At 24.3% G+C, this 26,210-nt stretch overlaps 1 protein-coding gene across 1 annotated transcript; it reads left to right on the top strand.

The window, feature by feature from the left end:
* Positions 1 to 1,045: 1,045 nt before the first annotated feature.
* LOC145831436 (uncharacterized) lies at positions 1,046 to 18,573 on the top strand. Its single transcript, XM_082938694.1, has 11 exons — positions 1,046 to 1,138; positions 3,988 to 4,044; positions 6,040 to 7,548; positions 11,493 to 11,667; positions 11,928 to 12,061; positions 13,742 to 13,884; positions 15,712 to 15,879; positions 16,410 to 16,548; positions 17,195 to 17,363; positions 17,586 to 17,779; positions 18,167 to 18,573. The coding sequence occupies exons 1-11, from the start codon at positions 1,084 to 1,086 to the stop codon at positions 18,253 to 18,255; spliced, it is 2,832 nt and encodes a 943-aa protein (XP_082794820.1). The 5' UTR covers positions 1,046 to 1,083; the 3' UTR covers positions 18,256 to 18,573.
* Positions 18,574 to 26,210: the final 7,637 nt, after the last annotated feature.

Below are 26,210 nucleotides of genomic sequence, written 5' to 3'. Positions count from 1 at the left end.
GCTTTTCACTATTTGTAGAAAAGAGATTAAACAAAGATAGCTTTTGAAGTATTTTAATCGAAGATATTTAATTTCAGTTTAACTTAATTAAAACAAAAAACGTTACGAAATATTATAAATGTTATATTAATTAAACGCTTATTTTTTTGTACAAAAAAGCTTTTTGTTATTATTTTAATTAGATAGAAAAGATGAATATGTGAAATGTTTTATTTCGTTATTATGATGTAATAAAACAAAGTTTTTACTTCTCATGAAAATTTTTAGCGTAAACTGTCACACATAAGTATAATAAAACTTTTTATTGCGTAAGTTGTATTGTTTTAAACACAAAACTGTTTAAAAACTTTGAATATATATAAATACGTTTTGAAAAGTTTTAATACAGTTATGTTTTCTTTCTTTTTTTAATTTTTTTGTTAAATCTTTCAATTATTTATAAATCGTTACCTTTAGATCTAAACTTATACTATACAGCGTATACTTGATTAATTTTTTTTTCATTTGTTTTTTATTAACAAATCAAGTTTTAACTATCTTAGATCTACTTTAAAGATACATACTGTATTAAAAAAAAGCTTAAACATAAATAGCATATCAAAAGTAAGGTTTATGTGGTTTAATAACATAGCTATAAACTTTGCTATATTTTTAATAAACTTTAACAACTTTCAATTTTAAAGTTTATAATCAAGTCACGAGTGTGTTTTGTAATATTATTATTCTAAAAAGAGTTTAAATTGTTTATTTTTATGTTTCACCTAAAAGTACTTTTACTAACAGTATAAGAAAAGTCTGAAAATTGTGTTTTAAATTTATCAATTAGAATTTTCATAAACTAGTGTCAAAATTTTTAAACATCCGTTTAAAAGTCAAATATTTGTCGTTTATAAGCAAACAATTTTGTATTGTCTAAAGCTAAAAAGTTTGCAAACATTCTCGTTAAAACTTTTCAAATATTTGTTTGAAAGCATTGTGTTATTCAAGCGTTTAAACAAATCAAACTTTTGTGAACTTTTTCTAAAATTTTGAAACTCATAGATTTTTACAAAAACTATTATTTGTTTAATTTCTAACAATAAAATGAAGAAATGGGTCTCAAACAACTGTTGCTGTTGTATAAAGAAATCAGATAAAGGTATGCTTTATTTTTGTTTTAATTTTTTTTTCTTTGTTCATAGTTTATTTAGTTTAAATGTTTCGAATTCGGTCAAATTACCTTGAATTTTTGAAAGTTTTTTCAAATGAACACTATTTACTAATACAGTTTTCAATGAAGTGGAAAACTAAAATTTATGTTTTGTTTTTAACTATAGTTTTATTAATTTTGTAACTATGTTTTATCTCTAAAAATATTCATAGATTTTCATAGAATGAAGACATATAAATTAAAATGTTGTTGATTATTGTTTTTATCAAAAGAAGTCTATACAATAACAAAAGAACTAAATTTTGCTATTTTTCTTTAAAAAATCAAAGTCAAACTTTAAAATTGCATGTAACTAATAAATGATATTTATTGCTAATAGTATTTGATTAGCCATATAAAATTTAAATTTATTAAACTACTTAACACACTAGTAATATATGTAAACTATTTGATTTAAATGTTGAAAATTAATTAAGAAATTTTTCATTTGTACCTTAATAGCTTGTTAAAAAACTTAAGTTATTTATAACAAGAAAAAGACCATTTTTAAGCTGTTTTTATTTTGAATATTAGCTTCGTATTCACACAACCATTCTTAAAAGTTTCATACTTTTCTTACAACTTTAATATTTTTAAAATTATTTACCGTACTAATCTATAAAAGCTGCACATGTAAATTTAAACGTAAAAGGTTTTTTTTATCTTGGTTATAATCTAAAACCTAAATATGTTTTAAAACTTAATAGCTTTAGATTTAAAAGGTCTTGAACCCAAATAAAATGTATATTTTCAAATATTAATTAAATTTAAAAAAAGCAAAACTAATTTGTTCATAAATAAATTTATTTGTAAAATGCATCATTTAAAGTTTATCATCTTTATATTTTTTTTTTCACAAATTAATCTCTTTAAAAAACTTTTTCACGAATTAATTCTTGGTACGAGCACGCTTAGTGTGACGTCACAAATAGTTTAACACGGTTCAAATATCAACAAATATTTGAAGCCTGAAGCAGTATGGCAACAAATAAAAATAAAAATGCTACTACTTGTTTTAATTAAATTCATTTTTACTCAGTATTTTGTCAGTTTTATTTTCCTCAAATTTAGAAAATGTTTATTCATACAAGTGTGACTGTTCATCAGAAGTACTGGTTTTAAAAGTTTTTTTTTAATTTGTTTAATTTTGCGCACGAGTAAGCTTGTTGTTGCTACAAAGTTCTTCTGAAATTGTTCTGTTTCCCTTTTTACTATAAATACACTTTCTTGTGGTGTTTACAGCGAAATAAAAAGTTTCTGTTTTTTCTGAATAAAGCTGTTGTTCTTCTGCTAATTACAAACTTTTACAGCCGCTTTTTGTAGCTACAGTACAAAGTTTTGTATATTTTGAAGTTTAAATGTTTTCAAAACTTTGAACTTGGTGCCAAAAATACATAAAACTTTATAAAGGTTGTAAAAAAATATTTCTTATCTTAGAGATTGTTTAGTATTTTCTCACAGTTTCAAACTTTAAAAAAAGTTTTTTAAATAGTATACTTTTATCTAGTTTTAAGAGTTTTTAAAGCATTTATATTGCACTTACATTTCCGCTTTGATGCTTTAATCTGTTTTCAGTTTGATTTTATAATTTTTTTTTTAAGTAACTAATGCTTTTAGCACAAACAATGTAACGATGTGTATAAAAACAAGCTTACATAGATTTGTTTTATGTTGTACAAAAAACTGTTTTTTTTACACAAATATAGTAAGTTATCATTTTGACTCTGAAAGTATTGCTTGCTAGTTTCATGCTTCCACTTTGTTTAACCTACTACATCTAAACATTTCTGTTCTTTATAATTGTACTTAAAGCTTTTTGTGTACTATAAATAAGTATTCTCGTGATACTCACCACATATACATCATAAGGTTTCTGTTTTGCTGACAAAAACTTTTATTGTAGTTGTCAAACTTGTGTAATTTATTTTTAGTACATTGCTTTAAAAGCTTTATAGTTTTTAATCGTATTGTAATAAGGTTTAGTAATTATTTTCTTTAATTAAATGCTAATAATTTTTAAAATGTTGGTTTAAACAAACTTTCTAATATTTTACTTTATAGTTAGGATTCTGTCCTAAAATGTTCTTGAAGAATTTAGTTTTAGGTTTTTAATAATTAAATATTCTAATTTAATGTTTTCTTAACCGCATTATCAATATAATAAAAACTTATCTAAAATTATCACGTTAAATTTCTGTTTTTCGTTTAGTTACTACCACTATAATATTTTTATACTTTTGCTAACTATTTTTGTACTTAAATTTAATTAACTTTATTACGTTGTTATATATATGATAAAAATAACGTTTCAGAAAATTATAAAAAAGTTTTCTATACAACACTGTAATTTTTGTTACTCACTTTAATAGTTGCCAAGCTATGCTTTGAAATTATGAAAAATTACGTAGGCTTTACAATAAAAGTCATTACTATCTATTTTTAATCTTTTTTGTGAACTTCTAAGTAATTTAAGCTGACTTACTATTTCCTTCAAACTTGTTTCACTATAACTAAGATTATTTAAGTAAAATAAAATGAAGTCATCTATAGTTTCTGTCTTTTTAGTATGGTTTTGGTGACATAATCTTTCTTATTGAAGTTTCCAAGGTTACATTTCAAATGGTGCATGATAATCATTTAATCCTAATTTAATCTTATTGCTTAAATTTTAAATATTTTAAATACGTCCGGTTACATAAACACATACACTTCTCAATTTTATATTTAAAAGTTATTGTTACTATGTTGAAACTTTGAATATAGATATGTTCATAACTTAATAAAACTATATTTTTCAGCTAATTTAGAATTTGATAGAAGGCAGAACGTAGCTTCTATACATCTTCCTAATATTGGTAAGTCTAATTGGAACATTTATTTCTTAAGTTAATTTAAAGTTTATAAACGATTGTTTTCAATTGGAGTTGTTAGCTTTGAACTACTAGATTTGTTTAACTTATTTTAAGTTAAGTAAAACCGAATATGTTAACTATAAAAATATGTATGCATGTTTACAATATACAACTAAAAAAACCAAAGTAAATAAAGTCTTTTTTATTTTAACAAACAAATAAGTTTTTATTAAAAAAAATTTTTTCTTTGTATTTTATACGTTATAAAAAACACTTATAAAAATACGTATAAAAAAACTTTTTATACGTTAGTTTTTAGTTTGCGAAATTTTTGTAGACTGATTTGAGTTTAAATTATAATAACTGAAAACATACCTGAAATGTGTATTTAAACATGATTTATGTTTAGAGTTAGAAAACAATTATCAAACTGTTTATATAAAAATATATTTTAATACATATTTAATGTAATATTTTATTTACAATATATGTTAATACTTAACAAGGAAAATTTAAAATTAGTGTCTTAGCATTTTTTGTTTATGTTATAGGTTTTTTGGTTATATTTTATTACAAAAAACTCAATGTGTGTGTACAAGTTTTAAATAGTAAAATAAAAGAAAAAAGAATTATATAACTATAAAATAAACAATTGATGTTGAAGTTTATGACCACAAACAAAGGTCACGTTATTTACTTGTAGTTTTTATTTTACAAGATAAATCATTTAATAAAATTCAAACAAGTACTTCAACAAAGTATAATATTTCAACATAATTGATTTGATTTTCTCAAACAATTAAAGTTAATACTTGTTAAAAATACAAATAGACACTGTATTCGTATTAACTTACATTATATTGTTTAAAAATTAATCAAAATATTTTTGTAAAATAAATGGTCAAAACTATTTTAATTCTTACACTATATTATTGTTCTACTTTTACCATATTTAACTTCATTTGTTATAATGTATACTTCCTTAAACAGTCTATTTATAAGCAGCTAGTTGACTTATTTCAAAGCAAACTTTATGATGTTTGTTTTATTACTTTAAACAGTCTATAAGGTAAACTCATAAGTTTCATTGTTGTTTTATTGTACGTTGTATATTAAAATAAATATTAGCTTTTAGTTTTTGCTACTTTATTGTAAAAAATTTTCTAGACGATTGTTTTCAATTGAAAACTTAGAACGAAAAATCAATGCTGTTAATTCTAATCCCTCAAAGAATGTGACCTTTAAACAAATTTCTATGAAGTTTCTAAACCCAACACCTGCTTAAAGTAATTTCGTAATCCAATAAATGACGTCACAAAATTCCCACAATGTCGGCTTGTATTACGTCATAAAGCCTTGTTGCGCGCCAATCAACTTTCGCGTGAGAGTTTGTAGATTTGACGCGTAATTAAGTTGATTCGAGTGCAAATAATCCTTTTCGTATTCGTTGAGTTTAGATTGTTCTTCAATTACTTTTACCGTTTTAATTAAAAGTTTTTTTTTCAAACTATCACCTAAGTTGTTGTAATAAAGTTGTTTTTTACATGATATAGTTGATATATATAATACTTTATTTTTTTAGACAAAACAAAGTAGGTTCTTGTGTTTACTTTTATTAGTTGATTGAAAGTTAAATGCTTGTTAAGAAGTCTATTAAAAATTTAAAATACTTTATAATAAGTTAGACTATTCTTCGTCTTTAATTGTCTAAAAAATAATTCTCTCAATATAAATACATGCATCACTAGTATATAATACTTTTAAATGCTCTACTTAAAAACTGTACTTGTAATAAATTTGGCAGTTTATAGTTTTAGAGTTTTAAAATGCATATAACTATTTTATGAAAGCAAAAAACAAATCTATATATATATATATATTTATCTGTTGCTAAGATTTTCTTAAAGGTAACTAACTAATAATGTAATATCAATACTATTAATAGAAGTATGAATTTATATACATTAAAAATATTAAAAAGTATATGCAACATTTCAGACTCGACGAGCGGAATCATCAATAAAGCTTACGATGGCCACCAAGTGGTGATAAAACAACCTGCAAAGGAGGGACACCTGGTGGCGAGGAAACAAAACAGGAAGCTCCACATTGACACCCAGGTATCGGATCACGAGTCCAATTTCACTCCCTCGGTTATAGAACAGGGGAAGTCCCTCTCGGATCTCGTGTTTGAGGAACTTGACAGATCTCAGACGTTACAGTCTCCTGTGAGGAGAAAATCTTCACGCTTCAGTGCTCTTCCTCCTCAAGATGAACCGTCCACCTCGGAAATAAAATCCCCTCAACAACAACAAAGTGAGGATCTGAACAAAGCCATTTTCGCCTCCCTGGACCGCGTGTCAGCGACCCTGCCTCAAGACGAACTATCCGTAGAAGATCCTCTTTCAAACATGGAACCTAAACAAGTTGAAGTCTCGTTGGATCCGTCTCCTGAGTACGCTGCTGCGATGTGCAAAGGAGGATACTCCGTGGAGACGGGGGAAAAATGTCCTGTTAGATTGGCGATGATGAAGAGATTGGAAGAAGATCAGCAGAACAACCAGGGACCCCCTCAACAATTCGTACAAGTTGTAGAACCTTCTGGTAATCAGGAACCACCTGTTGACCCGATTGAAGTGGATCAAGTTGAATCTCAGCAAGAACTTTTAAATGAAACAGATCAAGCTCCTTCTGTAGATCTGAAGGAATCGCTTGCTTCAGATCAAGTTGCCACTCAGGATCCTCAAGTAAATCTTAATGAATCACATGAGCCTTCCGTTGACGCTTCGGAGGCTGCTACGAGCATTACTAGCTCCTTGGAAGCAAACGAACAAACCACAGATGCTGGTATGATAAGAACAGAAAGCGTTAATAAAGAGGCGGCAGTTGATAACAATGATACTGCTGACACCTTGACGTTAGACTCCACAGATGAAGCTTCCATTGATCTTAACACTCCCGATGAAATACCTGAAGTCAAAAATGAAGAAGTTGCTAAACTGAATGTAGAAGAGGTTGAAGACATCAAAGAATGTTCAGAAAATGATAAAACTTCTGATGAATGTTCAGTTGAAAATGGATCAGCTGAAACTAAAGAGCCGAGTGATGACTGGATTGTAGTTGATGAAGCAGTTGATGACGTCATAAATGTAGTAGTTGATGACGTAGTTGAAGAAACAGTTGATGACGTAGTTGTCCAAAATGACGAGAAAGTTGTTTCAACTTCAACATCAGAAAAATCATTCCATAACGAAGATTTTGTTGAACTTTCTGGTTCTCAAGAAGTACTGAGTGAATCTAATATTAACACTGATTCAAAAAGTGAGGACTTGAGCAAAGAAATGAAAAAGTTACCTAGTATCGACATGCTGAAAGATGCTGACAAGGAAAATGAGAAAGTGGCGGCAGAGTTAGATGACTCAATACAGGAGAACAGAGCTGTTGATGACGTAATTGAAGATAAAGTGGAAGATGTAGCGACCCCATCGACTAAGATCTCATCCACAGGTTGATAATAGCACGAGCATGTAAACAATACACCACGCTTTTAATTTGTACGGGGACAATATACCACGCTTATAATTTGTACGGGCTTTCTATTTCACACACTCAATTTTTATTATATAATAAAAATCAATAATTTTAATTTTGTTTAACTACTCAAAAAGATTTAACATTTAAATCAAAATAAAATGTTTTTTTTAATTCACATTTATCAAAAACTAATTTTGTTTCAAAATTTATTTTTCTGAATACCTACTCTCAAATAACATTGAATCCTGTTTTTATTTATTCAACTGGTATTATCTAATGAAGATTTTTTTTATGATAATTATGATTTAAATTATATTTTTTACAGAAAAAAATAGTTTGAAAAATTATCGTTTTAATTATAATTTTCAAATTAAATTATGCACTTATAGTTTAAAGTGAAAAGTTTAATTCTATTCATTTTCGAAAATTTTATGTTGAATGTTTTGAAATATGCTTCTTGCCAAATGTTTATATTGTTAAGTATTCAAGTAATTTGCAATAATCTCATTATAAGGTGATTGTGACGTAATATATCGATTATACGAAACGAAGCCGGTTGATGATTATATTTGTTGTGAAAGCAAGTTTACTTTAATCTGTTCAAATTCTCATGAATTTTAAGTTTGTTAAAATTACTTAAAAATGTTGTTGAAATTAAAAAGTATAACAAAAAAAATACAAGTGTTCTTTTTAGAAAATTATGATTTACCATACAATCTTTTGATATTTAACATTTATTTCTAGTTATTTTTTGTTTAAGGTTATTTAACACAGTTAATACATCTTGATAATATTTTCCATTCAAATGCAATTAATTTTCAATGCTTGTTCGCTTAATTTTAACGCAATTATATTTTGACATTGATAATAAAAGAAAAATTATAAGTTTTATTTTTATATCACATAATACAAGCTTGACAATGTTATATTTTATCTTAACCACACGTATGTTTTTAGAAAATGCTTATTTAAAAAGTTAATATAATTTGAAGGTTTTGTTTAAACTTTAAAAAAGATTAATCGATTGAGCTTAATAATTTATTAAGAATAAGTCATAACCTGCATGTAGGAAAATTTATAATTTAAAATATTTATTTATCAGAAACTGTAAAAGCTTTTAAAGGTTTATGACTAATAAAACATTTATTTAATGTTAGCAAGTTCTAATACAATTGAATTAGTTATTTTTCACACAAATTAATAATACCATAATTTTCACAAGCCTTATATAAAGGTAATTTTTCATATTGACAGTAAAATATTATAAGTTTTCATGATATTTAATTTTGTTATTCGGTATAAAACTGAGTTTATATTTAATGCAAGTATAGCACAGTTCACTTATTTTGTAAGATAAATTTAACTTACATAGGTTATTAGGGTTCTGATAATTCATCACATAATATTATGCAATTGCAACATTTTACGCTTGAGTGGTTATGAAAAGCTCTAGATAAATTCTCCCCATTTCATAATTGATAACATTAATGACCACCAATTGTGGAATGTTCATTTTTAGTTATTCTGCGGTCAAATAAAATAACACATTTCATCGGGAAACATTTCAAAGAAACGTTTAAAAGACACTTTAAATTTTTATGAAATATACCCTGGCTAGACAAAAGTTATAATTTACAGTTTACGTAGATATTTTTGAAGGTTACAGTAATTTCTACACGATGTCAAAAAACTTGTTTAAGTGTTTTATATTTCTTCATAAAATCATGTTAAATCATTCTTTTGTGTAAAATCGATTTAAACTTTTATGTAAAAGTATATAATGTGTTTTTTTAAGTAATCTAAAAGCATAGCTACTGCATATAATTAAGGTTTTATTTACTACTACTTAAGTACTAATTAAAGCAAAGTTTTATATATGTTATATTAAATCAAATTTTAATTTAATAAGTGTTTGATAAGATGAGATATGCATTTTTTAAATCGACCACAATAACTTATTATAAACTAATAATGCACTAGACAAACTTGTTTGTACAAGATAAGTTGATCACGTTTACAGCACATTTTAATTGATGAAACTTTCTCATGATAGTCTGTAAAGTTTCATCATGTTTTGTTGAAGTGTTCATGTAATATAACACTATTTATAAAGTTTTTATACCAAAATAAAAAAAGTTGACATGAATGTATGTTGGAAATAAAAAATTGAATTTCTTTGGCGCAGCGTAAAAACCAAATTTCAAGTTAAGTAAGCTTAACAAATATGTTTTATCTTTGAAATGCTTATAATAAGTTCTAATAAATATAATATTTATAGTATAGATGTTTATCAATTCTTTTTAAATCTATTGATAAACACTAATGTGTTTTTCTAGTTGGTAGGTTACCGAAATATGTAATTATATACATTTTAAATTAATGTTACTAAAACAAACTACTCACTATAAAGCTCATTTTTTGCAACATTTTTGATGAAAAAACCACGCATTTATATTTAACATTTATAAATTTTGTTGAAGCGTTTAAAGTAAACTTCTGTAAATAACTCTAATTAACATGTGAAAAATCCAACTTACGATTTTTAACTAATGTTTTACAGTATTACAGTCAGAAAAACTTACTTTAAAACTATTTAAACTAAAGCATGATCGTAAGTTTAAATTGCAGAAAAAAGAGTTTGTGAAAAATTTTATTATGACACCAAAAGTTTTTTTCTGTAAAAAATCTTGTTCGATAAAAAAATAAATAGCTGAAATAAAAAGTAGAATGAAACTACTAAAACTTAGACAAGTTTGTGCTAATTAAGGTCTTAGTTTTAATATTTTAAGGTTATACTTTTCAAATATAGTTACATAAGGGTAACAAATAATTAAATCGGAATTTTCAAACTTGATTACAAGATCATCCGTTAGCAGAAATTAAATAAAACAAATAAAAAAGACCCCCTGGTAGGATATCACCTATATTCCTAGTTGTTTACCTACAGTAACCTCTCGCATCTTTACGCACTTATGACGTTACGCACTCTTGTTTTGTTACGCATTTTAGAATTCTAAAAAACTAAACTTTAATTTTCCTTAATATTGCACCAATTAGGTTTATTATATATTTTTAATTTAAATTCCTCAAAATCTTATGGCATAAAATGTCATTCCTACTCAAAAAATCCATTAATATATCTTTAATTTAATGCAAGACAAGTTTATCCTTATGTGGGCAAAGGTCAATTTAAAAAAGTTGCAGTAACATAAACAATTTTTATATTTTATTAAAAATCTTCTTGTATTTTGTATACTTTTGTTCAAAAGAAAAATTCCATTACAGCACCAAATGCATATTTTTTGTAAAAGGCTATAGAAACAAATTTTAATATGGACACCACACCATTTCTTAATTGTAAACAAATGCTTAATTATAAATTGAACTTGCTAAGCAGAATAGATTATAGAAATCTTAAGTATTAAATAAGTCACATATAAATAAAGATAAATATAAAATCTACTTATTATAATAACTAGTAAAAATTTTACAAGTATTATTATTTTATATGAGTTTAATTATTATTTTAATATATCTATAGCTCTATCTTTTGTTTTCATATTTACAAATAAAGTAAACAAATTGTTAAAAGTCCCCAGTCTGCTTTTAACTAGAAACAATATCAAAAAACAACCATTATAGTGAGTATATTTGGTACCTCTCATATCTTCACGCATTTTTCCTGTGGACACAATGTGCGTAAATAAGCGAGAGGTTACTGTATTTACTTTTACATGACCACTGGTAACAACATTTCTTCCACAAAGGGCAAAATACTCTTTTTTGCTGACCTAAACTAAACTTTTCAAACAAAATAAATAATAATTTAAAAATTAAAAAACAATATTAAACTCCTATTCTCAAAATAACCGTACGAACCATTAAATTCGAAACTTTATTATGATGTCACACAACAGAATGGAGGGACAAGTTACGGCGAGAACTTCTGGAAGATGACATCACTTTTGATGACATAACAAGCAGTACATGCAGTGACGTAACAACCGAAATGACGTCACTGATCGTCGACGCGGGAAGTTACGAAATCAGAACGGGGTTTTCCCCTAACTTCCAACCCCAACACAAACACAGGTCGATTTTCAAAGTTTTTATATCTAACTTATATATTTTGAATAGCTTTTTAGTAGTGGAAGTTTTATACAAAACTAGAAACACATCCCTTTCAAAAGTGTTTTGTTGAGCAATAAATGAAACATACATGTATTTCGGCTAACCCTTAAAACTAATATTTTTACTAATGTCAGATTATATTTGTTGAGTACAGATTTTTCAAGTTTTTAAACTTTTTTCATTTCTGAAAGATACAAATATCAGAATAAAACTCTCAACAGGTCGGTGATTGGTCGATGGCGTGATGACGTCACTGAGGCATGGCGGGAAGAAGGTTTCGTTGGAGGGGATTTTTTATTTGGAGAAGAGGCGATGAGGAGAAGGCAGTGCTTGAATTTGAAGGAAGTTTTCACAAGTTTGTATCAATGACAAATTTTATTTGAATACTATATAGTGTTTATGTTTCGATTCTTAATTAAATAGAATTCAAATACTTTTTTAAGTAGCTTGCATATGTATGTGTCTCTATGTATTGACTGAATGTGATTTTTTTACTTTAAGGTTACTATAATAATTTATAAATTTGTGTGCATTTATGTAGGATTATCAAATTAAAGTTTCAAACTGTTGGAACAAATAATATTAACTTAAACTTAAATTAAATGAAAAAAATATTTATATAATAAGATACAGCTCTTCTAATAATTAAAACAAAATATTAATATAACTTTTGCTCTCAAACTTAATTACAAAACTATTTAGGAAAAGATAATTAAAACCTGAAACACGAAAACGTAAGTAAAGTTTATTACTTTAATAAGATTGTTAAAGTTGCAATATATGTAATCAGTTTACTTATTTTCTTAAAGTATTTTTTTACAAACAAAAAAAAAGCAGTGACATAAAAAGTTTATTTACCTTAGAAGCACTTGTAACAACATATAGTTTATCTAAAAAGTTAGAATAATATTTGCAAAACAAGTTTCTAAGTAAAGTTATTTTAAAGTTTATCTGATTTTTGTTTTTATTGTATGACAATGTAAATATTATCTTCCTGTAATTTAATGACATCTAATTAGTTTTATACAACAAAATAAAAATAAATCAAACAACATTTTTACTTTTTCTCACAAACTAGTATAACAAGTTATTGTCAACTTTTTTTACCAAATATATTCATTATAGAGTTAATTTAGCGTTAACCAAACTGTCTTTATGTAAATATTGGTCTTTTATTGTTATAAATTTCACAATCAGTTTTCAACATTATTGTTGATAAGAAAAAGTAAATTTACTTAACAATATTTCTGATAACAATGTTTTCTCTGTAGCTCTATTGTGTTAAAAAATTTGAACTTTTTAACCTGTAATTTTTAAATTTTTTTTAACGCCAACTACAGTATTGATACTTTTAAATTTTTAGTAGTGAACCTTTAAACCCTATATTTTTATTATATTTGTATAAATAATTTTATAGATTCTTACAAATAAATAAAGTTACATAATTTTTTATGTAACATTTGGAAGTAATAAAGTGAAACATAAGTTTACTTTTAAACTCAACTTAACTGTTTATAAGCTGTACAACTTTTGCTTATTTAATTAAAAAAATATTATATCTTTCATGCAAAAACTTTTCAGTTTTTTTTTGCTTTTCAATTTTATGTATGTTTAAAAGATATTAAGTAAATAAATTATGAGTATAAAAATAAAAAATTAAGATGCCAGAATTAGAAAAGTTTTCAAAACTAGTTATTAAAATAACAGCTAATATCTAAGTTCAGTAATTATAACAAAGTAAATTAAGGTTTTATTAAAAGCCAAGGTTCTAACAAAATGATTGTAGATTTTTTGTATATATTAAGCACAGGATGACATAATATTTTTTTAAATAAGCAATTTTGATTAGACTCAGATGATAATATATACATTAAATGTTTTCCTTTACTTCAAAAAAAGTATAATAATATTTCATCTACACTTAAAGTAATTAGTACATTAAATCATTTTAAATTATTTGTATACAAAATAGTTCATTTGAAAATTAAAACTAAAAAAAAAACAAATATATAAAATAAAAACTTTGTCTGTTCAGATGGAGTAGTAAACAATTGGCGAGATATGACGTCACTGCTGAGTTACGTCACTGACGATTTGGATTGTGACGTAACGAACCATAATATTGTGATGAGTGAAAACGTTGGTGTTGGTAGAAAGGAAACCGAAAGAAAAATTGAGGTTAAAAATTTGTATAGAATTTATAAACTGTTATTGATTTAAATAAACAAAATAATTCTAAATAACAGATAAATACTTTTACAACTAATAATCATGCTATAATGCTTTGATCTAGAAAGAAAATGGTAATTCTAGGGCAATAGAAAGAGTCAGTTTTGTTTATAAACTGAATTAGGAAATAATTTAAAATTCTTTTTATACACTCTACCAATTCGTACCAAGAACGGTATAATATTTTAAATTATACCACAAAAGTAAACAAAAGGAAACAAAAAAAATATAAATAAACTTTTTTTTCACCACATATGATACCTGAACAATGCTTTTGAAGTGTTTTTTGATATAAGGCAACAAAAACAAAAAACATATTTTATAGTTTTCAATACTACAAGTAATTAAATACAAATACCAAACCTAACAATTAAATTTAAATCAAATTATTCAAAAAACTTATAACAGTTAGAAATTGTAAAATTATTTTGTGAATCTGTTTTGTTTATACTAAAAAACAAAACCAAAAATAAAGTAAACTTATTGTATTATTAATTTTTTTTAACCACAAAATGTAAACGAAATTTAATCTAAACTACTCAATATTTTAATTGAATTTGTAGTGTTAAGTTTTTTTGTAAAGGTCATACACTAATGTACTTCGATTTAACATTTAAGTTACTATTTATAGGAAAAGCGTTAAACAGGAACATATTTAAATCAGGGGTTAAAATAAAGTTTTGCATATAAAATGTTCTATGTTAAAGCAATATAACAAACGTATTATAAGTTACGTATAATACTACAAAAATAAATTTTAAATAGAAAATTTGTTTAATGTAAAAATCATATAGACTAAAAATAAAACTTAAATAAAGTTTAATTGGCTTAAAATATACGTAAAAACCAATAATTAAATAAAAATCAATCTTTACCATCAAAGAATTTTTCATCTTAATGTTGATTAGATTAAAGTATCATATGAATATTATTTGTTTTAGTGTTGAAATAATTGTTACCATAGCCACCTTCATATCATTTAAAATTTAACTTTTAACGTTTTAAACTTAGCTGTTTTAAAGATAAAAACTAAATTTTCATGTTTATATTTTTAGCGTAAACGAGCAACTACTGACCTAAAACAATTTGATTTTTAAAACAAAAAAGTTAAAAACTGTAACTGTTTTTAGTTTGTACTTTAATAGATAAACAGTTAAGCTTGAGAAAAGTTTAATTACAAATTATACATTATGTTTTATAGTATTAGATTTTAAAAAGCATATAAAGTTTTTATACTTTTAAGACTTAAAACAAACAGTACAATTAGACAATAGTAAAATATATTGTGTTACGCTTATTATTTAATTAAAGTTAAAATGTATTTTTGAGTGTAATCAGAATATAAAGGGAGTTTTTTAAGCTAATTCTTTTTCTAAAGAATGTTTAGTTTATCTTGAATATCAGCTATAAAACATTTAACAAGGAAGAATTTATTAAAAATAAAAAAATTTCTCATGTTTTTTATTAATCATTTTCTTGAGGTATTCTTAAGGTAATAACTAAATATATTTTTTATACAGTGGTAACTATTAAATTATTCATATATTAAAAAGCTATATAATTTTAATTTTAAAGCTATGTTTTTTGAATATATAAACTGTTTATAAGATTTTTTTACATGATTTTAGGTACAATAATAATATAAAAATATTAATTATTTGCTTTTATGACATTAACTTAGATTTTTAGACTTTAATTCAAAGTAGTTTTTAATTCAAGTCATTTGATAATGTTTACAAACAGTTAGGTGTTTTACACGAATTTCATATATTTCAGATGTTGATAGAATCGATGAGATTTTCTGGTATTTTGCTGAGAAGTCAGGCGCAATTAGCTCTCTACTCCCAACAAGCGGATAGCGGAATTGTTGTGAATTGTGGTCATTATGGCACGCAAGTTGCACCCATATATGAAGGGTATCAACTGAATCATGCGTGCAAATTTGTTAGTTTGTATTAAATATATTTTATATAACACTTTCTCAATATATGAAGAACATCAACTAAATCCTTACTGTAAATTTGTTAGTTTGTTTAAATATTAACAACTTTTATTAGTTCGTAGACTGGTTTTTTTGTAAAACAATAATTTACATAAAAAAAAACCAATGTTTATAAGCTTTTTAACTGATATTATTTTTTACAGATCAATAGTAATTATATTTAGTTAATTACAGCATTTTGCTTCACCTTTTATACTATAAATTTGTAATTTGTAATGATTCGTTTTTAATTTTTATTCAAAGTAGTTTAGTTTAAGCAGTCAGATTTTCAGTAGTTCAGTTTTTATTGTACAAAAGTTAATGTTTCAAGTATAAAAACAGCTAAGTATGTTTAGAAACTAAATAACAAAAAAATTATAAGTTATAATTTTTTTTACAACAGCCATAATATAACAGTTAAAGTTTGATGAAAATAAAATTGAATATATTTTTTTATATTAAATCTAAATCTGAAACTTTATTATTTTAACAGTTGGAATTTGGTGGTAAGCATATAGACGAGCAACTATCGAGATTAATACAAGAAGAAAAGGGCATTTCATTGAAAAGTGTTGGCGAATTAGAAGCTGTAAACTCAATTAAACATCTCCACTCCTTTGTCAATCTTGACGGTAAAGTTAATTTTACACTCTGATTGAAAAAAATTGATAATTTTTTTAGTCATAATTTATAAAATGTTCCTTGCAATTATTTTATTTTTAACAAACTCATCGTGTTGCTTTCAGTAAAAAAAATTATTAAATTTTCAACTTGTGCAAAGAATTGGTTTCATTTTAATAACTTAACACAAATATTAGTGTGTTTTTGTCTGTAAATACTAATAATTATCATTTCAATAACAGAATGGAGTTTGTTTAAAATCTTTCGGATTTTGTTATATCATGCCTAAGATATAATGTAACAATAAATGACTTTTTATCAAACTAAATTTATAGTACATTGAATGTTTTTTTAGATATCAAACGAAGAAATTTTCCTTTAAATAGACTTGGTTTAGTTAAGTCTTAATAATAGTACAAATTTAAGAGTTCAAATAAGAAACTATTTAAAATCAAAACAGCTTCTAACAAAAAAAAACTAACAGCAACATCAAAAATATTAATACTTCAATGTTTTTTTATTAAAAATTTTATTAAGATGACAACCGATTTTAAAAATTTGAATGAATTTACCTTACTGATAACACACTTTATACTTATTAACTATATCACAATGTAAATATTTCAAATCAAACGAGCATTAACAATAAAATTTAAGGAGATCAATTGAGATCAAAAAGAACAAAAGTTGAGATTCATCTTCCCGATGGAAGAGATCTGGAAGTAGATGAGGAATTGTGGAAATGTGTGGAACCAATGTTTAATCCTGAAATTGTTGGAATAAATAAACCTGGTATCCACCAATTAGTACTCGAGTCCATTGATTTGTTAGTAAATAAAATTATTTTTATTATTAAGTACAGACTCAATTATTTCCTCAAAATTTTGTTCAGCTCAAACTAAGAATCGCTCAAAGAGATCATTAGTAAATTAAACAAACAATTCTTTTTTAATTAAAATTAAGTTTTATTATTGTAATTAAAAACTTATTATAAAACAGAATCAAATACCTAATAATGACGATTTTATTGAAATATAATTCTAAACAGACTTCCACCCGACACTCTAGTGTCACCGAGCGGAGAAATAAAAGTTGTTTTGTGCGGAGGAGTGGGATGTAACACGAGAAATATCAAGGAGAGACTACAGATGGAAATAAATAATAAATCATATTTAAATATAAAAGTAGAAAGTGCAGAATGCGGATCTAATGCTGCCTGGGTCGGAGGTTCAATGTTAGCAGGTTAAAAAAAATGTTAAAATAATGAAAGTTTGAAAAAAAAATATTTAATGCATTTTACGTTGTTAGATATATATCAACAATTTGTGACTAGGTTTTTAAACAAAATATTCCTTTTTAGACAAGTTATTATATAAAGTAAAGGTAGGTTAAAAAGTATTTAATTAAAATATTATCTAGTTTAGAGTATGATCGACTTTTATAATTATTTAGTTTCTGAACACAACACATTATTAGTTTTAGAATTTAAATTAATTGGTTGCATAACAACCATGCTTTAAAATGTAATTAGAAACTTATTCAAAATCAATAAACATATAAAGATTTTATTTTGAAATTATTTAAATAAACAGATCAAGACTTTGCTATAAAAATTATTTAAATAAACAGATCAAGATGATGACTTCAATGAATTGCTGATCACTGAAAAGCAATTTGCAGAACATGGAAGTACAATTCTTGCTAACAGAATATTTTAAATGTTAGAGTAATTTAGATTAATTAAAATAACTTATTATAAAATTTAGTGAAAACTTATAATTAAAAAAAAAAAACTTTTTTTTCTATTAACAGCATTTTGTTGAGGTGTTTACTGATAATAATACATTTTTGAATATTTAACTTATTATTTGCTTTTCATTTCTTATAAACTTTATTTTACAATTAACAAAAATTTATATTTCATAAACATTCTACCTATTTTATCAGTTTTAACTAAAATTAATTGTCCCTAAGTATTAAAAAGCATACTAAGAACTAAAAAATGTTATGTTACTGAAAACAAAGTTTCTAACAACAGACAAATTAAGTATTTTTTTAAGTGATACTTATACAAACTTTTTGAAATTATGAGCTTAGTACTTGTAAAATTGTCTTTGTTATATATCTTTGTTATATTGTTTTGTTATATATATTTCTTATATAAATTTTTTCACACTTTACTGTTTAGATTCATAAATTTTTATTATCGATTTTGTTATAAGGATTTTGTTTGAGAAATTGATTTTATAAGATTTGCCTTCATATTTTTATATCTATATTTTATTGGGTTTCCCTAAAAGTATCATAAATATCTTAGCCAACATTTCAATTTTTATTTTTTTATTTTTACTACTTTCTATACCTTTGACAACGTAAATAAAATTTAAATAATAAGTTTTATTAACCTTAACTGTATTTGTCATATAACTGTAGTATATAAAGCTGATTTTTTTGAATTTTTTATTTAAGTTTTCAAAATAAAGAAAAATAAACAAATTGTTTTCACAATCCTACTTAAACGTTATTTAGTCTTATTTATTTTTCTTTGTTCGATTTTTTAATTAAAACCTTACTTAAGTTCATTAAGTTTTTGAGTTTGGTAGTTTTGAAACTTATGAATTAATTTTTTATGCTAGCAGAAACAAGTTGATAGAACTACTTGAAAACTTTTGATTACTTTAATAATTCTTTCTTAATACCATGTTTAAAAAATCATCTAGTCAGCTATCTCTTTATTTTTAAAAAGTTAAGTTGTACTAGTAATTCAATTAAAATTAGTAGCTTTTAACTTATAAGTTCTTTTTTTGCCGCTTTGAGTGATTTTTTATTTTTCATAGTGAATTTATAAAACATGAATTAAAAAAACTTTTGTCAGAAACTTATTTTAGGAAAACAATGTTTATTGATGAAAAAAATTACAGTTAAGTAGCAGTGATTTTAAAGCTTGAGACTTTGTAAAGTATTTATAAATACACTAACTACTAAGTCTGTTTGATGTTATTTATTTATTTTTTTAATTAAGTATTCAAAACTTTATTTACTTAAATTACATTTACTTCATGCTTTATAAGCTAATCGAAATTATGTAAAAACAAAATACTCTCGTAACAAAAAATAAAATTATCTCCCTAATAAATTTTACTTAAAACATAATCTAGTGTAATTAAAAACAAAAACGAAATAGGAAAATTTAAAGTAATAAGGTTGAAACTACAAGTAAGGCACAAACTGTTTAAAAAATAATTTATTCGCAGGTGTCGCGCATAATGTAATTTTGAAGTTCGAAACAATTTATTTCTTTAAATATTTTTGAAATACAGTTAAGTAGTTTTACTTTTTCATCAACTTGTTAACTTTAATGTGTTTTACAATTTTGTGAACAAATCCATACCAATTAAATGGTTTATAAGCAAGTCCAAGTTGTACAGAAACAAAATACTTTTGCAACAAAACCAATAAAAGTCCATAAAAACTTACTTTATTTTAAATAAAACTTGTTTTGATTTATTTCACAAAAAACGGTGTAAAATATTAACTAACAAATTTGTAAACATTTGTACGACACAAACAATTAAAACTCATTTATTTTTCTAAACCTTACAAAATATATTCAACTATTTTACTCCTTTCTTAATTTTTTTAAATCATTTACAAAGCTTAATAGAAAATTTTATTTTAACACGTAATATATTTTGCAGTATTACTTTAAAAAATATATAAAAATATAACGACTTAGATTATCAAAGTGTTAATTAATAATTATCGTTGTACATGTCAAATTTTATTGTGTTTTTATTCTAAACCGCAAATAATTATTTAAACTTTTATAACCTCTTTTCACATGATATATTTTCAATATACGTGGTTTTAATCCATTTTAACTACCACAAACCAAAGTTGCTATAACTTATATTTTATTGAATTCTTTGCTTTTTAACACCGTAAAGCTTCTTTTATTGACAAATAAAGTGCAAGAATAACAAAATGATTTAAAAGGACTCTGACTTAATAATTTTCAAATCTATTTTAAAGTAACTTTGTTGAATTCCTACCGCCTTTTAAACCGTTTTTTTATGTTATATATTTGAAGTTTCTAAGAGAAGTTTTACATTAGATAGTTGCTATAACTTACTAGTAATTAATTAAAGTAATGAAAATAAGGTTGAAAAATATAGGTAACTGAATTTTTTGTGTAAAAGGTTTGTATAAGATATCAATTCATTTTAGCTTTATAAAATTATGAAGCACATTTGTTCTACAGTAATCAGTACCTAGTCTATACAATATACATATAGAACATAATTATTAAGCCTTTTTTATAGACTATTACTAATGTTGTTTTGCTCATTTAAACATTTCAGCATAAAAAACAATGTATAGTTAGATATATTTATCTGCAAATTTCTTTAGAACAAAAATACTTCGGTATTCTATTTTCTTTATACTTTTTTTAACAAAATTAAAGATTAATTTCATAAAAACAAATCATTATTTATGGTACAATTCCTGGCGAGACGTTAAAAGGTATCCAAGTGGTGTATGACTCGGTATCTGAAAGGTTTTTTCGTGCAGCAGGACCAATGACCAACTATTTTAAGCGCTTTTTTTGTCGACCAAAAACAATTACAATTAATTAAAAGAATTGTTTAATTGTACTTTACTCTAGTATATACATATCTGTTTAAAAACAAGTTCTTTTCCTAAACTACTATATAAAATATTTGAAGTTGTGTTATTGTGTTTAGTTGGTAAACTATTGATTATTTTCTTAGCTGTTTTATTAATCATGCAAAACTTAATATAAAAAGCATTATAAACAGAAAGTAAGATTTATCTTTCATTTAAAATTAAATATTAGACACATGCTTTAAAATATATATATGATATAAATAAGTACAACTGCTAGTAAAACATTGTGGTTAAAATTTTAAATTAAGGTTTTAGGTAAACAAAATGTTTTAGCTTCAAAACTACTTTTTATTTTGTACCAAAATGTAATATCAAACTGTTTTTTATTAGAGCTGATAAAGAAATCCAAAAGTCTTTAAAGGTATTGCTTACATTAAAGTAAAGTATTAATTAATGCATTGTTTTTAAATCTTTTTACATAAAATGTGCAAATATATTATAAAAATTAAATATCGACATTTAACAAAACAAATAATTACCTTTAAGGTGTTTGCTTTATATTTTTTGCTACAACTTAAATTTTTGATTTTTATTAGTTTATATTAACTTGTTTTATTTAAATTATTTATAGTAGCATAGTATTGAACATTATAAAGTATCATTAAAGCTATAAAAAATTAAACGGGTTTTATTTGTTATTTTTATGTTAGTCATACAACTTAAGGGTTTTAAGTATTTTCTGATGTGATAAAAGCAGTTTTTACGATTTTCTTATTATGACGAATACACTTGAAAAACTTGATTGATAAACGCGATTGACAACTTGTGAACTTGATACTTGTCGAAATTCATACATTGTTCATCCAAATTCTCTATCCGAGAATAGCTTTTTTTGCTTCTTTAAACTGAACCCTCATTTGGCTTGCTGATGGCCTGTTTCCACACTTCTGCATTCCTCTAAGCAAAATTGTTTTCTGTAGTTTTTATAAAACATTTATCATTAAATCAATTTACTTTAAAGCTAAATAAACAATAAAATGTGTTTATTCTTTCTTATGTATAAACTGCTTATTTAGTCAATATGTTTTTATATCAAAAACCAGTAAAAAGTTGTGAAGTCGATAAACATTTTAATTTTCTACTTGTTTAGTTTTTAAACACTTAACACAAAATACTCTTTAAACTGTTGTATTTAGTTTGATTACAATTTATAATTGATATGAATAGTTTCATAGTTGTTTTAGTTATAACTAGTTTATATAAAGTTAAAATAACTAAAAGTATATTAAAATCCAACCATTTGTATAATCAAACATTTTGAATCACTATACTTTATGTAGTGTTTATAACAATCATTTAATAAAAGTAATTAAAGACAACAAAATTTAAATAAAACTCACAACTTGTACAAGACGTCCTGAGTTGAACTTTTCATCGAAAATTCCTTTCATTAAGTTTGCTACTTCTGTAGTGTACAAACTTTTGATTGGTTTCAAGAAAACTAAATACAACACAATTGAAGCTTGGTAAATGTCAGATAAAAAAGGTTTTTCTTTCTAAAAACACAACTTAAAGTTAAGCGGAGTATTTAGACTTGTTTTAAACTCACTTAAAATCAATGTTAACTGAGGATGATTTTGAAAAAATAAAGCTTCTTACTTTTCTAGCATTAGAAAAAGAGCTAGTAGGTTTTGTTTCAAAAAAAAAACAAACATCTTGAGAAAGAAAAAGGCGATTGTCGTTTCTACTGCTGTTTAAAAGGAATGCTTTGTTGTTATTGTTTCGTTCTAAAAACGTTTTATTAAAAAAGTAATTTGTGTTACAAAAATATTAATATTATAGTTAAAAACTAACCGTTAGAATTAGTGGAAAGTTTAAAATTTTTAAGCTTGATCTGGTTTGAATAACTGATTAAAAACGAATCAATTGTTATATTATTGATTTAGATATTTTTTGATTCAGTGTATTCTAAAGCTGAAAGTATCTGAAAAAAAAATCAAATTAAAAAAAAAAAGTTTATTTAATAAACAAAACTTATTAGTGTGATAAACGTCATTTTCTTATAAGTTAGTATAACAAAACTAGGTATAAACTAAGTGTTACAGCAAGATGTGTAAGTTTTTAAAAGTTACAACTCTTAACTACCGTATAAAAGAATACAAAAAAAAAGAGATTTATTCTAAAACACTCTGTTGTGAAAACAAGTTTACTTTCTAAACCTTTTTTTGGTTAGAAAGTGTAAATACTATTTTCTATTTCATAGTCTATGAAAGTTGAAACTATACAAGAATTACTTCTATTATGAATTTAAAATAAGACCTTATAGTTTAGTCTGAAAACAGTAAAATTAAAATTATAGAGTTATTTTACAATGCTTTTAAAAAAGTAAAGCTATTTTTTTTTTTTTTGATGAACTACTTGTGTTCAATCAAACCTGATCACTAAACTGAAAGCTTTCATAGTAATCCTTATAACCACAATTTCGAATAAGATAAGATTTCAAACTTTCTCTACAGACTTCAGTTTCAACAACTAAGAACTTTTCAGCTGTTTAAAAAATTTTTATAAAAAAACAATTTATATTTAAAATAAATTTAACACAACTTATACTAAGCACAAAAACAAAAAAAATCAACGTAAGCTATAGTTATTAACAAAGTATTTTAATTTATACTATTACTCTAATGTTTAATATAGGCTTCAGTATTAAAGGCAAACTCTTTTTAGAGTTCTACTGTTTAAAGTTATAGAGAAGTCTTTTTATACTTTTTAAGATACTTGAATTAGTTTTGGACGTATTTTAAATAAGTTCAATAAATAAGTCTTTTAAAAGGAAGCAAAGTGTTTTCTTAATTAACAAAGGATTTAATTTTTGCTGCATAACTTTTTTAGTTTGACCGTTAACCTAAATTTTTTGTAACTAAAACTTATTGCAATAAATTATCAATTCTGACGACGGTTGACGTTTGTAGTAGAAAATAATTCCTGGTATCTAGCAGGGTCACTCTCTTCCTCAAGAAGCCTTGAGGCTGGACAGCTAGCAATCCATTTACTATATTGAAAACAAATTTTCAGCTTTTTTGTTGATCAATAATTGAATAATCTTAACTTGGAATATTAGCTTGTAAACAGTTCAGTGATTTTTTGAATCGTTTAAAAACGTTATTGCTTATGTAAAAAAAACTAGTTAGACTTTGCTGTAAATTAAAACTGATAAAGTTGTAGTAGATTAAAATTTCTATTAAAAATGTACTTATTAAGTGTATTAATTTTATCAAATAACGCTTAAAGTATAATATTTTCAAAAAACGAACTCAAACTCATAGTCGTTTGATGCAATAAACATCTCGAAAAAATTAAGAACATTGTCATGGTCTTTTAATTGAATAAGTTTTCTTGCTTCGTTTATATAAAGCTCAACAGGAGTTCTAGAAAATTTTAGTTTAAACAAGCAATAAATGATGCAGATTAATATTTATAAACTCTGATTTACCAAATATATATGACTTTCTGATTATAAAATTTTCGTTTTTAAGTTTTTTACCTGTCGTTTTTAACAATTATTTGTTTTGTAATACAATTTCCTTGATTAAATTTTGTTTTAAGGATTAAATATATATATAATGTTTTTTTTTCTTAAACTAAAACTGTAACTCACTTTTCATAAAGTGGAATAATTCTTAATGCAAACTCATTTTCTAGTGTCAAATGGAATGCTTTCACAGCTATTCCAAAAGACCCCTAAAATTTAACTTTGATAAAATGATTTATTAATGAGTTTTTAAGTAAAGTTACAGTAATAATAACATAAAATCATGTGTTCTATTGTAAGCCATTTACTCATTTAATCACTATTGTTTAAAGTAATTTAAGTTAAACGTCATTACAAAGTTGGCTTTAAAGCATATTTTAGTTAAAATTTCGATTTTAATTTTTTTGATTTTGTAACTTTTATTTAAATTTAGTTTGACAAATTAAATATTTTATTCACGACTGGTTTCGGTGGCAAAAAATTGCGACCTTTTCAAGCAAATTAAAATGAATAACTTTTATTTATAAAAGGTTTTTGGGCTAAAGTTATGAACTAAAGTTTTTCAGCTTTTTTTAGCGTCTGATGAACTGCTCTGCAGAGAAACGGCGTAGCGCAATAAAATTTAGACAACAAATTGGTATAAAGTTTTGTAGCCTAAAATCTTAAGATTTAATAAACAGAACCCGCCTGTAAAATCCAAACTAAGTACGCATTAGTTTATAAAATTTTCAATCCAATTTAAATAAGTTTCAGTTTAAAAACTTCAATTCGATTTTTAACTTGAAAAGATATTGTTTAGTAGAAGACTTTTAATATGTTTTGAAAGTATAAATATACGTTTACAGTAAATATATCTACTAAATTAATAATATAACTTCATTTATCGATAATATACGGTTCTTTTTTATAAAACATTCTCTATATAACTTTTATAGAATCCTTCGTGCCTTATATTTTCTGAGCAGCATAAGGACATTTGTTAAACAAAATAGTTGTTTACTAAAAAAACTAGTGAGTATATACAATATAAATCCTAATCCTTTTTTTGTTCTTTATATAAATAACTTATTTTTTTCTAAATTTGAATTTAAAAGTTTACATAGTTATACTTTAAAACAATTAAGCTAGCTTTATTGTCTTTATGGTGTCATTATATTATATATATTCTAACTAAATAAAGTCTGAATATGTTTTTAAACGTTGTAATTTAAAAATAATAACATTTAAATATAATAATAAGAATTTAAAAAAAAATTTAAGTTTTTTTAGTATAATTCTTACACTAATTAACCTTTTTTTTTCAAATATTCAACAATAAAAAAACAGTTTATTACTTACTCTACCAATGTAGTTTAATGCTTTGAAAGTAAGAATTTGGTTTTGTTTCCGATAAATCACACTTAATTTGCGTTTTGGAATAAGTCTAAAACTAAAACAGCAAATCTGTAGGTATAAATAATTTTTAGTATTTTTAAAAATCTATAAACTATTGTTCTGTGGTGAAGTTGTAGA

Source organism: Thalia democratica, chromosome 3 (genome assembly GCF_965202585.1).
Source record: "Thalia democratica chromosome 3, ktThaDemo2.hap1.1, whole genome shotgun sequence".
NCBI lineage: Eukaryota > Metazoa > Chordata > Thaliacea > Salpida > Salpidae > Thalia > Thalia democratica.
This window is presented reverse-complemented; position numbering and strand designations above follow the sequence as displayed.